Below are 16,469 nucleotides of genomic sequence, written 5' to 3'. Positions count from 1 at the left end.
CTACCCAGCTAACCTTGAGTCCCAGTATGAGAGTTGCCAGATACAGTTGCGAATGGATAAGATACTCTGGCTTGAACAGCTGGTCTGACCCACAGCCGTGGAAGTTCCATCACTGCATCTAGCCACCAAGAAAAAACTTGTAGAGACCACCACCAGTGGCTTAAATTATTATCTACCATTAGAAATTAAAGTCATTCCATGACAGTCATTCTAACACTTTTATGTCTAGACAACATAGAACTGTGGTATGCTTACAGGAACAAAAACAACAAAAATCTGTCAAATCTATGTTAGCTTCTTTCCTCTTTTTTTAAAAGAGTGTGTGTTTGTGTGTGTGTGTGCGTGCGTGCGCGCGCGCGTGCACCTGTGTGTTTTGGGGGTAACAGGGAGGAAGCAGTGTGAATGTTTGCTGGACCTAGTTTACAGGAGTTGTTGAAAGTACTACAGGTGAGAAATACTTGGCAGCACCCCACAACTGTAGGATTTTAAGTATTTTTTATTTTATGTTTTTAAAAGATTTTATTTATTTATTTGTCAGAGACCAAGCACAAGCAGGGGGAGCGGCAGGCAGAGGGAAAAGCAGGCTCCCTGCTGAGCAAGGAGCCGACGGGACTGGATCCCAGGACCCTGTCATGACCTGAGCCAGAGGCAGAGGCTTAACTGACTGAGCCACCCAGGTGTCCCAGATTTTAACTATTTTTAAATCTCTTATTCCTTGGTCACCCAAACACACCAGGTCATTAGTTTTATGCTGGTTTAGTAAAACAATCACATTGCTTTTCCTATTTCTAAAATAATCAAGTGGGCAGTGCAGGAGCAAGACCTGGGAAGATTTTAATGATGAACTGTGATATGAATTGATCCCAGAAAGTCTTTTACTAGGATTTTCTTACGCGCCCTTTACTAGCTTGCCCTTGCGGATTCCCCTTAGAAAGGGCTGGTAAGTAAGGAGTCTACCAGGCTCCGCCCCCAGCCAATCCCGCAAGCTCTAGAAGGTCTCATGAACTGGAACCTGGCTCAAAGGGTCTGTCTATAGATTCAGAACCAGGATTTGCAACCCTGTTTGAAAATGTAAATTGGGGCAGGGGTCTCGGGCCATATTTCTGCCCTGTTAGTCCTCAGCGTTCAGCCCCACTTTGCCTTCTCCCTGTGGTTGATTGGACAGCAGACCAGAAGTTGTACGTGACCAGAAAGCCTCTTATCTCTGCCTTCGCTTCAGCCGCCCCTCGCCTCCTCTGCACCCAGTTCCCTTGTTTTGGGACCCGCCCTTCTGGGGACTGCGGAGTCTTTATCTCCCCGGCGCGCCCCTGCAGGCGGCGATAGGAGCCGGACTACAGCTCCCAGCATCCCCCGCCTCCCGCCGGCAGCCCGGGAACTGACCCGGTAGTAGCTCTTCTCCGCCAAAGGTTCCCTCTCCCAGAGCGGCTCGCCAGCTTGGGACTCCCAAGGAACTCAGGGGCAGGTCTCCGGGACGTGGGCATTGCCAGGGGTGACAGCGCGGGAGCATGGCCTTGCACCTGGGCAGGCTGAGCGCGGGCTCCTGCCGGCGAGCGGCGCGGGGCGGCCGCGGAGGGCTGTGCGCTTGGCCCGGGCGCTGCACGGCCGCACGCATCTGCCGGCCCCCGGGCGCGGCTGGCACCGAGCAGTGCCGGGGGCTGGGGCACATCCCTACGGCGGGAGGAGGCCCCCGGCTGGGGACCGGGCTGACCGCGGCGCTGGCCGGGCTGGCCGGGCTGGCGGGGCTGGCCGCCGCCGCCTTCGGGCACGTAGAGCGGGCGGAGATGGTGCCCAGGAGCTCGGGGGCACGGAGCCCTTCGTCCGGGAGGCCGGAGGAGGACGATGAGCTGACCCGCCGCTGCAGCTGCTTCATGGCCCCTCCTGTGACCGACCTGCGCGAGCTGCGGCGGAGGCCGAGCGACATGAAGACCAAGATGGAGCTGCTGATCCTGGAGACCCAGGCCCAGGTGTGCCAGGCGTTGGCACAGGTAGACGGGGGCGCCCGCTTCTGCGTGGACCGGTGGGAGAGGAAGGAAGGTGAGGGGGCCCCTAGCGGGAGGTGGAGATGGCAATTAGAAGTCGGACTTAGGTTGCTGGCAGAAAATGAGAATAGTGGATGAGAGTAGGAAAGAGGTACCTAAAAGAGCGGCTGCTAGGTTAGAAGGGACACCTTTAGAAAGATGGATACTAAAAGGGTCATCAGACGTATGGATGCATCTTTGGTCACTCTAACAGTGTACATTCCAAATTGTATGCCATTTTATGGTGGCCTTTTCTAGAAGCCCTGCGGTTATTTTTAGCCAACAAGCTTGGATATCTAAAGTTGTAACTGAGCATCGATCTTACCCACATTTCATCTGTTTCTCTGGGTGCATTTACCCTTTCTCCTCCTTTAGAGATGGAAAGATGAACTTGCCTCCTCTTTGCTAAGTATCTGGCCAGACTCCCCCAGCCGAGGGTGTAATTGTGTCAGTATGTCTTTTCCTAAGTTGCACAAGAAATATTTGGCTTGTCAGTAATTCTTCCAAATGCACGCATCAGAATTCCTGCTAGGAAAATCTTTCTTTCCAATGGCAAAAAGACTTTAGTATTAAAACCCAGTTCTTCAGATTGGTGGTTGTCAGAAGGAGGGGGTGAGGGGAGTGGGCAAAATGAGTGAAGGGGATCAAGAGGTACAAACTCCCAGTTATAAAATAAATATGTCATAGGATGTCATGTACAGCATGGTAACTATAGTCAAAAATATTGTATTGCATGTTTTAAGGTTGCTAAGAGAATAGATCTTGGAAATTCTCATTGTAAGAAAAATTTTGTAACTGTGATGATGGTAACTAGACTTATTTTGCAATGTATACAAATATTGAATCATTGCATTGTACACCTGAAACTAATATAATGTTATATGTCAATAATACTTCAACAATGAAAAACCCAGTTTTTATAGAATCATGTATTCCTGACCATGTTATTGCCTATGGAGTGAAACTCCCCATCTTGGTCATAAACTTGAAGAATTCCTGACTTTTAGCTAGGAATACTACAGCAGCCTCTCATCAGCAGATTTTGAGCTGTGATACTGCCACATCTATATTAAATGAAGTTAAATCTGGTCTTCAGAGTGTTTTCCATCTTGTCATGTTTTCAAGTGAAGACCATTGAACCAAACCACAACCTCAAGTACTAGAATAGCTAGTGTGGCCTTCAGAACTTACTTAATTTTTTGTGTGCCTCTGTTTCCTCATCTATGAAATGAGATTAGAAATAATATATGAGGGTGAAGAATGAAGTGCTTAAAATATTGTCTGATGCATAGAAAGACAGATTGTTTGGGCCACTTGCCAGCCATGTGATCATGGATAAGGTGTTTTGTCTTTCTGGGCCTCATTTTCTCATTAGAAATGTGCGGGGGGTTGGGGGGGGGGTTGCACTGGATCATCTTACGTCCCAACCAGCTCTAAAAATTCTTAGAAATAAAACAAGACAAATAGGTACTTCGGTGAAACAGTTGCCTTGGTGGTAACTCTAGTGTCTTAAAAACAAACTATTAATAATAAAGCTCAGATACCTAAATGTTAATGTGTGTCTTAGTCAGTTTAAGCCTCCAAATCCCTGAAGAGTTCGACTGTCTACTGTTTTTTTAATTGCCTGTAAACAAAATTAAATGGTAAACAACACACTGAGAAAAAGCAATTGAAATAATATGGAGCTCTTAAACTCGGTAATAATAGAACATTCCACAAATATACCCATACCTGTTTTTAACCTCAGCCTTCTCTCACATATCATAACCAGTGGATGTCATTCTGAACAGTAGTTGAAGAGAAAATATTCCTGTGATTTATTTCAGATGTGGAAGAAATCCTCAGTTTAGTGATGTGGGGGAGATAGAGTATTTGCCCACTATCAGTAGCAATGTCGTCCAGCTAAGCTGATTATCTAATTTTATTGTACTTAAAAATTTCAAATATACTGATATTATAGAAGATTTGGAAAATAAAGGAGGAAAATAACTCCTAATCCCACCACCTTCATGCAAGGGCTGTTTTGGATTTTGCATCTGCCCTTATACTCTCTCCTCATTTTCTGTTTCTATAAACAGGAGGTGGAGGCATCAGCTGCGTACTTCAAGATGGGCATGTTTTTGAAAAGGCTGGGGTGAGCATTTCTGTTGTTCATGGGAATCTTTCTGAGGAAGCAGCCAAACAAATGAGAAGCCGAGGAAAAATTCTGAAGACTAAAGATGGTAAATCAGACAGTATCCACAGCCTGTAATAGTCCCCGCAAACCTTTCTTCCCCCACAAGTTTTATGTGTAAAATAAATAGTGCTTCTGTAAAAATCCATTTGGTTGCGTATGCCAGGGAAGCATGTTCACATTTCCTTTTTAAAAATTGTTTTTTAAGAGACAAAAAGCAGCTTTTGACAATTGATCCTGAAACTATGTTGGAGTTAATCAAGCTGGCTGATTGAGTGCCGCTCACTATATGTTTTACTTTCCAGGTAAATTGCCATTTTCTGCTATGGGTGTGAGCTCTGTTATCCACCCCAAGAATCCTCATGCTCCTACTATCCATTTCAACTATAGATACTTTGAAGTAGAAGAGGCCGATGGTAAGCATCCCTGGAACTGTGCAAAATATTATTGTGCAAAATGTGTATCTTAAAACAAGCTAGAGGGTATAATCTAAACGTGAGAAAGAATATATAAATCTTAACTAGGTTTTTCAGGAGGCAGATGAAGCCCGATCCCTTGGCAGGTGCAATGGATTATGCGCTAGAGGTGAAAAGAAGAAAATAGTATTGGCTGGACTCTGACTTCCCCATATTTCCTCCAACACAGGAATGATTTAATGAATCTCAAACTCAAAGTGCACGCAGGGTTCTTTGCACAGGAAAGGAAATCCAAAGGAAAACAAGATTACATTGAAATGGAGAATTTGCTTATGGAAAATCTCTTCCACATGCGTTGCTTCACTAGTCACCAGCACATTGTCAGGGGGTTTAAGATGGGGTTGCTGGTGCCTCGTGTGGGCAGGTGGTTCCAGCCCCTGTCTGCAGTCAGCTGGGCCAAGTGTTCGCATCGCGCGGAGCATCTGTGCAGTGCCTCTCTGGGGCTGTGGGTGTCTCTGCGGGCGATGGTATTTAAAGTCCATGTATTTAACTTGCATTTTGAAGACATTTAGTTTGGTCCAGCCTTTTAATGTTAGAAGTTGGTAACTGGTACTAACAACTTATAGACCCAACTAAGCACATGAAATAGTCTCAAATGGTAAGTTGTGTCGCTCTGCAAACGTTTTAACCCCTTCTGGGGTAAGGGGAGCGGGGCAGTGGTTTTTAATACAGGGAACATCAAAATCTCCTGAGGAGTTTTTATAAACTGTGGATGTTTGGACCAGAGATTTGCTTGTCTTCTGTTTGTTTTTTAAACTGTGACCTAGCAGAGGCATTTTACGCTCCTCACGTGATTTGATATGCAGCCGGAGTCCACTCACGTGATGTTCTGTCGTTCACTGCCATGCATGTCCTTTTCCTCCTGGTTCTACTCTCTCACTTTTTAATTTCCTACTTCTTTTTCTTTCTGCTTATACCTTTTCTTTCATGCCTAGGCTTTACTGGCCATTCAGAACTAAATTTAGTTAAATATTTTTTGATTGTCACACATTTCATGATTAAAAAACTAAGCTGATAAATTCGGTTTGCAAGTACGGTGAGTAGTGTGCTACATCTCAGAGTCCAAAGCCTGCATGAGAATCGCATGTCTTGATTTTGTAGGTAACAAGCAGTGGTGGTTTGGTGGTGGATGTGACCTTACTCCAACATACTTGAACCAAGACGATGCTGTCCATTTTCACAGAACTCTAAAGGAGGCTTGTGACCAGCATGGTCCTGATCTCTACCCTAAATTTAAAAAATGGTAAGTAAAGGTATTGTCATCACACCTAAAATACATTTCATTCGTTCCTTCTGTAGATCCTGAAGGCAACTACTATGTCATTAAGACCTTTTTCATCTTATGAAGATTCCTCTGTTTTCTTTGCCCACTGGAAGTGGGATACCAGTTTGAAGTGGTTTTATTATTTACTTAGAAATATTTGAATATCTGTAATAAAAATTGGGTAGCAGCATCTTTTTTGATCCCAAATGATTTAGGATATAAATTTTAACATGATCTATACCTCAGAATTAGAAGCTTTTTAATCCTCGTGTGGGATATTAACTTCTCATCCTAGATGAGAACTGTTGGTGCCACAGGAATATTAGGACATGGGAAGGGTTGGAGAACTATTAGGGAAAGATGCAAATGTACCAGATGCTTTGGACAAGGAGAAGAGTGGGATTGGAAACTCTGTTAAAGAAACTCTAATGATAAAGGAAAGGGAAATGAGTTGTGAGGAGATCCAGGATATTTGGTAAATGTGAAATGGAGTCTAGGCATAAATTGTTTGGAATAAGAGTAAAGCACCCAATTCTACTTAGAGCTAATTGGCATTCTTGAAAAAGGAAGAACAGAAGAGGTTTTGGTGTTTTTTTTGGGGGGGGGGAGGGTGATTTTGCTTTGCTTTTAGAGCTAGCTGTGGAATCTTGATATTATTTATGTAAGATTTGGAGTTCAGTTTTAAAATCCTCAGAAAAGACATATTCTCCTTTTGATTGATATTACCCCCGAAAACTGCACAGCTGTGGAAGCTTGGATGTGTGAGGGAGGGTTTTTTTTTTTCTCTCACAAATCAGCATCCTTCCAGGAAGAGGAAGGGTATGGGTGACATCATTTTTTGGTTTCCTTTTACTGCTGTTATTGAGATGACTCCATCTGAGTGACATTAGTTACTAAGATATGTAGGATGCAGGCTAGTTAAAAAGAAGTTTTTAGTATAAGTATTTAGTACATTTCTTAATTTCATAACTTCATGGAGCTTTTGAAATAGTGTGATTTGGTTAAAGCTGACTTCACAACGTTGCTCAGGATGTACTTCAACTATGTTACATGCAGGAACACGTAACATGTTACATACATGTAAAGGAAAGCCAACAAGTCACAGTCAAGGTGAATTAGACCAATGCATCAGCTCTAGGGATTTGCAGCTGCTACCCTTTTTTTTTAAGCTATTAAGGTTTTTTTTTTATTAAGGCTATTTTTAATAGAACCTTTCAAACAGCTTTTAGTTTTTGTTTGTTCAGGTTTTTCTATTTACAGACCCTTATTCTTCTAGAGATCATCTAACAAGCTATTTCAACCATGTAAAGTATTCTGCAAATTTAGCATTTAAGAAACTTGCTCTAGTAGGCAGAGAGAGGGGGAAGACTCAAGACCAGGTGGCTCGTACGTCTGTAGGTGTTCTCTGAGCGTCTCCTTCCACCAGCCCCTCCCTCAGCCCTGCATGCTCTGGCTGAAAGAGACCTTAGAGATTATTTACTGTACCTTCCCTCGGTGAAGAAAAAACTGACTCAAGAGCTGAAGGGTTGGCGCCCAGACACAGGCCTTGTTAGTGTTGCTGCTGGTAGAGGATTCTTGTCTTGCCTCTTGCAAAGCCACAGTGCTGCCGAGGGCAGCCGCATCACTTGTTTTAGGAAATACCCTAGTAATACTGGGCTCTTTGTTTCTTCTTCACTAAAGTTTTTAGAGTTCCATATACTTTCGATAGACATGTGTTAAATTCCTTCCTTGCTTCGCATATGAAAGCATAAGCATTTTCTGCATGGGTGCTGACTGCGGGAAGTCTGTCGAAAGCCCTAGTTTCGTTTTCATAGCCGGACAGAAAGTAAGGACACCGTGTTGGCGTGAGTCAAGGAGAGAGCTCCACGCTGAAATGCTCACACTGATTTTCATGTCTTTTTTTTCCCCCCTTTGATCCTTGCCATGGCCCTGCTGTGTTTCCCAGGTGTGATGATTACTTCTTTATCGTCCATCGTGGGGAGAGGAGGGGCATCGGGGGCATCTTTTTTGATGACCTTGACTCCCCATCCAAGGAGGAAGTGTTTCGCTTTGTGCAGAGCTGCGCCCAGGCTGTCGTTCCTTCTTACATTCCTCTTGTGAAAAAGCACCGTGATGACTCATTCACGCCCCAGGAGAAGCTGTGGCAGCAGCTCCGGAGAGGGCGGTGAGTGGCAACAGGAGAATGGGTCGCCCTGTTGTGTAACTGGCGCGGCGAGGTGGGGCATTTGGAGTCATCGTGGGTGCTTGTTGTCTTGTTAGGGTTGTGTTAAGACTCTCCAGAGCTGCTTTTTAAAACTAGATGAATATTAAATGAATATTAAAAATTGTGTGCAATAGTACTGTAAAAAGAACAAAGTTGGGGCTCCTGGGTGGGTAAGCATCTGCCTTCGACTCTGGTCGTGATCTCGGGGTGCTGGGATCGAGCCCTGCATCGGGCTCCCTTCCTCAGTGGGGAGTCTGCTTCTCCTGCTCCCTCTGCTCCTTACCTGCTCTCCGCCCCCCCGCCATGCTCTCTCTCTCTCTGCCTCTCAAATAGATAAAAACTTTAAAAAAAAAAAAGCAAAATTTATTTCATTTGTCTGTACATTAGCGACTCATAGCAGCCATGTAGTGGTACTTGCTGAATTTAATTCGGCTGATTTCTTTTAGTCTTCTAGCAATACCTTCCAGCCTTAGGCCAAGATATGGGCATCATTTAATGTTTTTGCTGCTTTATAAATTTGGAATCCCACACTTTTCCATTCATCTTTAAGATTTCATGGAGGTCGTTATGATGGACATAATCATTTCAGAAATTATTTATAGTTAATGACAATATTAACTAATTATGGAGTCCTTACTATGTGCTGCCCAATATGTTAGACACTTCCTTCTGCTCCAAATAGGAGCTTCCCTTATTGTGTGTATGTATGTATGTACGAATGTATATATGTATGTATGTTCATACTCTCTACACCCAACATGGGGCTCAAATTCACAACCCCTAGATCAAGAGTCTTGTGCTCTACCGACTAAGCCAGAAAAAACAAACAAACAAAACGAGACTCAAATACAGAAACCAAACTAGTGGTTACCAGCAGAGAGGTGTGGGGGATCGGTGAAATAGGGTGAAGGGGATTAAGAGTCCACTTTTGGTGATGAGCAAGGAGTAATGTACAGAATTGTTGAATCATTATATTGTACACCTGAAACTAATATAACAATTATGTCAATAAAATAGCCAATGAAAATTTATTAAAAAAAACCCAACCTTTGGAAAGGGCAATGTTCTAGTTTTGCATAGGATTTTATATGCAAAGCTGACAGGTTTTGTGAATATGAATTAGGTGAAACCTTAAAACTTCTGAGACACAGGAACCATGTTTTGTATTCTTTTTGGTGTTTTCTTGTGTTGGTTTTGGTTTTTGTGACTTTCTCACAGAGAACCTCCTTCTACCACCCTTATTTCTGGGCCTTAAGATGGCAGTGAACTCTGGGACTTGAGATAAACCGCAGCTCTTCCCTACGGTTGTCAGCATTATCTTCACCTTGTTACACACGGCGCTCATCACCCTCTCTGTATCCTTCACAGGTTACAGTTACTCCACTTCCTTCCGCCCCAGATAGGAGCTTCCCTCATTGACTGATTGTATGTATTTATGTATTGTATGTGTGCTGTATGTATGTATGTTAGTACTCTCTACACCCAGCATTGGGCTCAAACTCACAACCACCAGATCGAGAGTCGCATGCTCTACCGACTAAGCCAGTCAGGCACTCCAGAAACTAAAGATTTTTACCTTACTGTCTCTTTGCTGTATTTTAGGAAAGGGAAACAGGATCAAATTTAGGCATCTGTTAAATTGAAGGGAATGGCTAAGGTTCATGGTTTGCAGGCACCTCAGAGAGGATAAATGTATGAGAAGGAACAGAAAGATCAGATCTAAGTGAAACCCGGTAGGAGTCAGAGAGGCATTCTTCACTCAAAAAAGGAAAGCAGTACAGGGATCCTTACAGAAAATTCATTTAGGGAGTTCCATACAAGGGCCTTTGAAAGAGACATCCATACAAATTAGAGAATCACAGCCATCCCTTAAATATGTTTCAGAAAGGGCGCCTGGGTGGCTCAGTCGTTAAGCGTCTGCCTTCGGCTCAGGTCATGATCCCAGGGTCCTGGGATCGAGTCCCACATCGGGCTCCCTGCTCGGCGGGAAGCCTGCTTCTCCCTCTCCCACTCCCCCTGCTTGCGTTCCTGCTCTCGCTATCTCTCTCTCTGTCAAATAAATAAATAAAATCTTTAAAAAAAAAAAAAAAATGTTTCAGAAAGGCAGCATCGGGGGTGAAAAAGGTGACTGAAGGCTGAAATTCTTTTCCATGGTCTTAGGAAGGAAGTAAGAAGTTTTGCTTTATATTATCTTTTGAAACAGGTATAAGAAGGTATTAGTTATTAATGTGCAAAATTCAATCGTGATGAATCAATACTGAGGACTAGAAAGGGATCCATGGATATAATTTATTTAAATTTTCTCAGGGCTTTTGGCAAGTTTGCACAGAGAAGTGTGTTTTCTAAAAATTCAAGTACTGTGGGATTCTAGAGGTTATCTTTCTCCAGATGTGATTAAAGATGAATTAGTGGGTAAACAAGACTATCTGAGGAAAGTTTAGACCAAGAGAATAGTTTCTGCATGAGTTGATAAATGATCTGAAAGGGGGACTATTCATTGAATTTTCAGCTTTATGGGTCATTCTAAATCCGTATCAGTAGTGAAAATTATCTTTGAAGTTTAAATGACCTTCTATAAAAGATCCCATGATGTTAAAGGCAATCAGAGATGTTTAAGCTACACAGAGTTTAGATCTGACCCCGTGGCAGTTAATGGAAAATAAATTTATTGAACCAAGTTTTAGTTGATGCTAAGGATGTTTTTCTTAACAAAATAAAATTGAGCACTGCAACTCAACCACTGCTTATTGATTGCCACTAATCTGCAGGGAGACTGAATTATATGACTGCTTATCAATGCTATTAACTACTTTGAGAAAAGGAAATCTCTAGAATATATTAGTAATTATTAATAGATTGCCGTTAGCTGTACTTGGCCTTTCAGTTATGAAAGTTTTAGATCTTAGTATGTGGAAATTATAGGTGGTAAAATGAAGTCTTCTGAAACCTCTCAGACCACGGGGGAAGGCCAGAACGAACTGTTCTATCCTGATAAAGGGTGCCATTTCTTTCATTTCTTTCTCTTGTTTTTGAGCCTTAAAGTTCTCAGCTTTGTGTCCATTCTGTTTATTGGAAAACATAACCTTCTTGTTTGATAGCTGCTCTCTGTTGGGGCCGAATCTATATGCTATTGTTTGTTGGGTAGAATACCCTTTTATTTATGCCTGTCCAGATGGAGAAGACTCAGCTGGCTGGCTGTAGACTGGCATTCCCTGTGCCCGTTCCAGCTGACTGAGAGGGGAAGGGGTGATGGGCAGGAAGAAACCTCCTACCCCCTTTGGAGTATTCGTTATGGGCTAGTCTTAAGAAAGATTTTATTCAACTGGCCTTTAATGTTATTTGTTGTCTTTATGTCAGGTATGTAGAATTTAACCTGTTGTATGATCGGGGTACAAAGTTTGGCCTCTTCACTCCAGGATCCAGGATTGAAAGCATCTTGATGTCTTTACCTTTAACTGCTCGGTAAGAATTACTCATCATAATTATTCCTCCACTCAGTCCACTAACCCCTACAAAACATGAACGTTAACACTGCAAATGTCTAACCTAAGGACTTCGTTGGTTTTGACTTTCCTGATTTTAATAATAAAATCACAGTCAACTAATAAGGAAAATAATTTTTTCTTTTAAAGAATGAACGGCATGATGAATGACAAGGCTTTGTGGGTGACAGCTGGGAAAGGACAGAGGGAGTGAGAAGATAGGGTGGATGGTGGTGTCCTTGCCTATTTGGTAATTTTCTAGGAAGAGTTATGGGCAAAGCAAATTTATTTGAGCATGTCAGGTTTTTCAGCTTAATTTTGTTAGAAATTGTTGTATTTATTTGTAAGGAGAAGTCTTACTCTCCAATATGAAGTATCAAGCTTGTTTGAAAGTACAAGGGATTGTTGCCAGTGCTTGGCATTCTCTTTTTGCTTTATATGTTGCTGTGGTGAGCCTCCATAAAGGTTATTTTTTTAGTAGGCTCCATGCTCAGTGTGGAGCCTGACACAGGACTTGAACTCACAACCCTGAGATCAAGACCTGAGCTGAGATCAAGAATCAGATGCTTACTGACTGAGCTACCCAGGCACTCGTATGGGAGGAATTTTAAAAACAGATATATTTATGTTGGTGCAATTAGCTTGACTTTTTGGCTATATGAAAGTCAGAATGATGTGTGTCCAGATTGAAATAGAAAAGATCAGGAAAAAAGAAAAATTACATTGCTTGTTGTATAAGAGCTAGAATCTTCTTTTCTCTATGAGTGTAAATGCCCAACTAAGAGTGGACTGCTGTATAGCACTGGAGGAATGCCCTGCCTCGCTCTGCTGTCCAGACCTAGCCTGGTGAGATTAGTACCCTGCATGGTTGTGCCTGCCTTCCGAATGGCATTGGCTCTGTCCTTGTATGATTGCTGCTCATGAGGTCTTTTGTCCTTAGCTGAAAGCTCATGCACATCACTGCTAGGTGTTCCTGCCACCCCAGAGACGAGATGTGAACAAAAACTAGAGATAGGTTTTTAAGGCCTCCAGTAGTCTTCTTGATTACTACTGGCCCCTAATTATAAGGTACATTCTAAGCTGCAGATCTGGGTGGATTATACATCAATCCCTTGTTCATTTGAATAGTTACCGGGACAGGTCACTTTTGGCTTCTTACAGTCTATGCCAAGGGTGTGCAAACTTCAGGCTATAAGCTGAGTTCAGGTCTACTTGTGATGTGTTTTTGTGCAGTCCTTGAGCTAAGAATGAATTTTACATTTTTAAAGGATTATTAAAAACAAACAAAAAAGAATATGCAAAAGACTGTATGTGGCCCCACAAAGCCTAAATTAAAGTTACCTATTATGTGACACTTTACAGGAAAAGTTTGCTACCCCCTGGTCTAAGCCAGTATCTGCCAGACTTCATACTAGAGCTTAACCATCTTGACTATATTTGTATATTATCTGAGGTATTATTTACTTAAATTTTCTACTCTTATTTTTTCTGAGAGAGAATTTATTTAAAAATGCAAACTGATATTATTGCCATAAATAGAAAGTAACACATTAAAATAAATGTATAAGTATTAAGCTAAAAAACAAAGTTTGCCCATGGATCATGGGAGGGTCTACAATTTATGAAACCCTGGTTTATACTAAAAGTGTATTTTGACTCTGGGATATTAATATTAGGCAAAGAATGCTCAGGAATTATTTTATTTTATTTTTAATTTATTTACTTGACAGAGAGAGACACAGCGAGAGAGGGAACACAAGCAGGGGGAGTGGGAGAGGGAGAAGCAGGCTCCCCACTGAGCAGGGAGCCCTACGCGGGGCTCGATCCCAGGACCCTGGGATCATGACCTGAGCCGAAGGCAGATGCCTAACGACTGAGCCACCCAGGCGCCCCTGCTCAGGAATTATTAAAATACTTTATTTCCGGGGCGCCTGGGTGGCTCAGTCGTTAAGCGTCTGCCTTCGGCTCAGGTCATGATCCCAGGGTCCTGGGATCCAGCCCCACATCGGGCTCCCTGCTCCGCGGGAAGCCTGCTTCTCCCTCTCTCACTCCCCCTGCTTGTGTTCCCTCTCTCGCTGTGTCTCTCTCTGTCAAATAAATAAATAAATAAAATCTTTAAAAAAATAAATAAATAAATAAAATAAAATAAAACAAAATATTTCCTTAGCAGCAACTATTTTAAAAAAGGCTAGTGGGTAAAAGGCATATTAGGTACATTGGAGACAAGGAGGTGTAAGACATTTTTTACTCTTAGAATTTTATTTTTCATCGATTTTAAGTAAAGAGGTGTGTGTACTGTTCATTATAATTTTTCTTATTAGTACATGTTTTGCTTTTGTTTTGGACCTTTATAGGTGGGAGTACATGCATTCACCCCCGGAGAACTCCAAAGAAGCGGAAATTCTGGAAGTTCTGCGCCATCCGAGAGACTGGGTGCACTGATGCACACAGAGCGGCCTTCCTGGGGCTTGGGGGACACGGAATGTGTGCCCCGTTCCCCGGGCTGGCAGCCTTGCCACTGTGTGGCAGTTCATAACCACTGTCTTCGAGCTCCAGTCTTCACTCTGCAGCCTGCTTCCTTGGCAGATGCTGACGTGTGTTTTAAGTACTGCAAGTTTCCGTTGGAAGCTGCCAGCGACAGGTGGTGGTCTGGCAGCTTGTCAGCGTCAATTGGTTGATATAAAACTCATTTATACTTTTAGAATCATTTCATATGACTAGTTTACAAAATATGAAATTGAGTTTCCAAGTGTTGCGCTAAGGAAATCTAAATATAGTTTGTGTCAGGAAACTGCTCATGCTATTTTCGTTTCATGTATTTGTTGAAGTTTTAGTTTCTGCCACAAAAATCTGTTGTGGGATAAATTTTATTTTCATTAATTCAGTGAGGTTGAGACTTAATATGTTTAGAAAGCAGCTTGAAAGGAAGGTAAAATTTTTACTTTGTCATGACTGAAGTTTCGTTGATCGTGATCTTTATATATGTCTTTCTCTAGAGATCATAATATTGTAAAATGTTCATTTTTATAATGATATATAGGAACACTTGAAGTTTTCTTAATCTCTCCATGTGTTACAATTCAGTGATTCTCTGTGGTTGTTAACTCTGAAGTGACATCACTGTTATTTAATAAGGGACATCTGTGGTTCTGATTTTTGAAGAACTATAATTTGTTAATGTTGGATTCTCTGCACTTTTGAATGTGAGAGCTTATAACCTTGGAGTCTGATATTTAAAATTTCCTATTCCACATTTTTCTATATGGAAGTTTAGACTAAGAACAATCCTGGGGATGTTGCGAGTTAGGAAATGTTTCTCATTTGACAAATGAGAGATACTGTTCTTTGTTAATTAAAGTCAACATAACTAGCGTGAGAAGCATGTAGGCATTTTATAAATATATTTCTTTGGAAGGTGGACTAATTAAAATTGTCCTCTTTTTAAATTAGAGATTCTGCAGCTCTTTGCCCTTAAGAGAAAATCACAACAGAATTTTTAGTGTAGCTTCTTTGTTCATATAATAGTATGAATGTATTTTTTTTGAGTGTATTTTATTTTACATAATATATTGAAGTTTGTAAGGAATAGTATCTTCCTACATATTATTAAGCATTATCTTGGAATATGTTAAATGTATATGATTGTGTGTGACTCTTTAGGCCTGGAAAATATATGAACTCTTCAGCTATCTTACAACAGATCCACTGATAAATTTTGTTATGAAATATGACTAAGAAATATTTGTATTTTTCATTTTTAAAGGATAATTGATATAAGGAATATAAATATTTTTTAGTACTAAAACCATGGTTCCTCATTCCTAGGTATTTTACCCAGGAAAAATAGAAGTTTTGCACTCAGATTTCCATAGCAGCTTTATTCACAATAGACAAAACTTAGAAACAACAGAAATGCCCATTAACAGATGACTGGATAAACAGATGATGTATCAGGATGTGAAAATACTACTCATTAGTGAAAAGGAACAACTACTTGGGCGAATAGTAAAATGGCATTACGCCAAGTGAAAGAAACCAGACACAAAAGAGAACTCACTGTATGACTACGCTATGTGAAAACCTAGAAAAGCCAAAATTCAAACAAGAGAAAGCGCGTCCGTGGTTGCTAGGGCTAGGACTAGGGAATTGATTGGGAAGGGAGCAAAAGAATATTTTGAGGAAATGTTCTTTATATTGATTGTGGTAGTGGTTACCAGACTCTTTACATGTATCAAAACTCATTGACCTTGGCACTTAAAATCATGGAATTTTATTGTATATGTGATTTATACTTTAATAAAGCTGATTAAATGAAAAAATACAAGCATATAGGAACAAATGTTCAAATAAACCTCAGTTTACTTTTTACAATAAAAATTTCTTGGCATATAGTTCTGCTAGTTTATTTGTGTTTAGGGCTGTCAGGTCTGGGCATTGGACTAAGATGAAATTTCAAGATTTCAGAGTATCAGTTTTTCATACTCTCAATAACCGTGTATTCCTCTTACAGATGAGAACTACGGGGGAAAAAGAATTGAGTAACTATTGGAAAATAGATCATTCTACTCTTACTCAAAATGAACTTCTCTTTTAAATTCATATTGATGTTTATTCTGAGTCTGCTAGAGGCCCAGGGTGTACCTCCAAATGGCCTGAACACCTAACTGCTGGCCTCTTATACATGCATATTAGTGGTCGTAAGGGCTGGAAATTTGAGGGACGGCATGTAAATGCTTTGGAGCAAATTTCTAACCACTACTTTATATCCATCACTATACTCAGCTTACCCACCTAATGTAAATGAGTGTTTAATGAGATAAAAAACTTCTGCATGCTAAAGAGCGCCATATTAG

The 16,469-nt window shown here is 41.4% G+C and overlaps 1 protein-coding gene across 1 annotated transcript; it reads left to right on the top strand.

Annotated features, from left to right (window-relative positions):
• Positions 1-1,505: 1,505 nt before the first annotated feature.
• On the top strand, positions 1,506-16,007 carry CPOX (coproporphyrinogen oxidase). The gene is made up of 7 exons (XM_036070314.2): positions 1,506-2,034; positions 4,097-4,240; positions 4,497-4,607; positions 5,769-5,910; positions 7,877-8,095; positions 11,492-11,596; positions 13,971-16,007. Exons 1-7 carry the CDS (start codon positions 1,506-1,508, stop codon positions 14,056-14,058), a joined length of 1,338 nt encoding a protein of 445 aa, XP_035926207.1. The 3' UTR covers positions 14,059-16,007.
• The last annotated feature ends 462 nt before the right edge of the window (positions 16,008-16,469 follow it).

This window comes from Halichoerus grypus, chromosome 1 (assembly GCF_964656455.1).
Source record: "Halichoerus grypus chromosome 1, mHalGry1.hap1.1, whole genome shotgun sequence".
In the NCBI taxonomy this organism is placed as follows: Eukaryota; Metazoa; Chordata; class Mammalia; order Carnivora; family Phocidae; genus Halichoerus; species Halichoerus grypus.
Note: the sequence above shows the minus strand (reverse complement) of the source record. Positions and strands in the feature narration are given on the sequence as shown.

Coding starts and splice junctions, on each gene's coding strand:
- CPOX (XM_036070314.2), top strand. CDS start 1,506: ATGGCCTTGCACCTGGGCAGGCTGAGCGCGGGCTCCTGCCGGCGAGCG. Junction 4,241..4,496: donor AATTCTGAAGACTAAAGATG/GTAAATCAGACA, acceptor TTTACTTTCCAG/GTAAATTGCCATTTTCTGCT. Junction 8,096..11,491: donor CAGCAGCTCCGGAGAGGGCG/GTGAGTGGCAAC, acceptor TCTTTATGTCAG/GTATGTAGAATTTAACCTGT.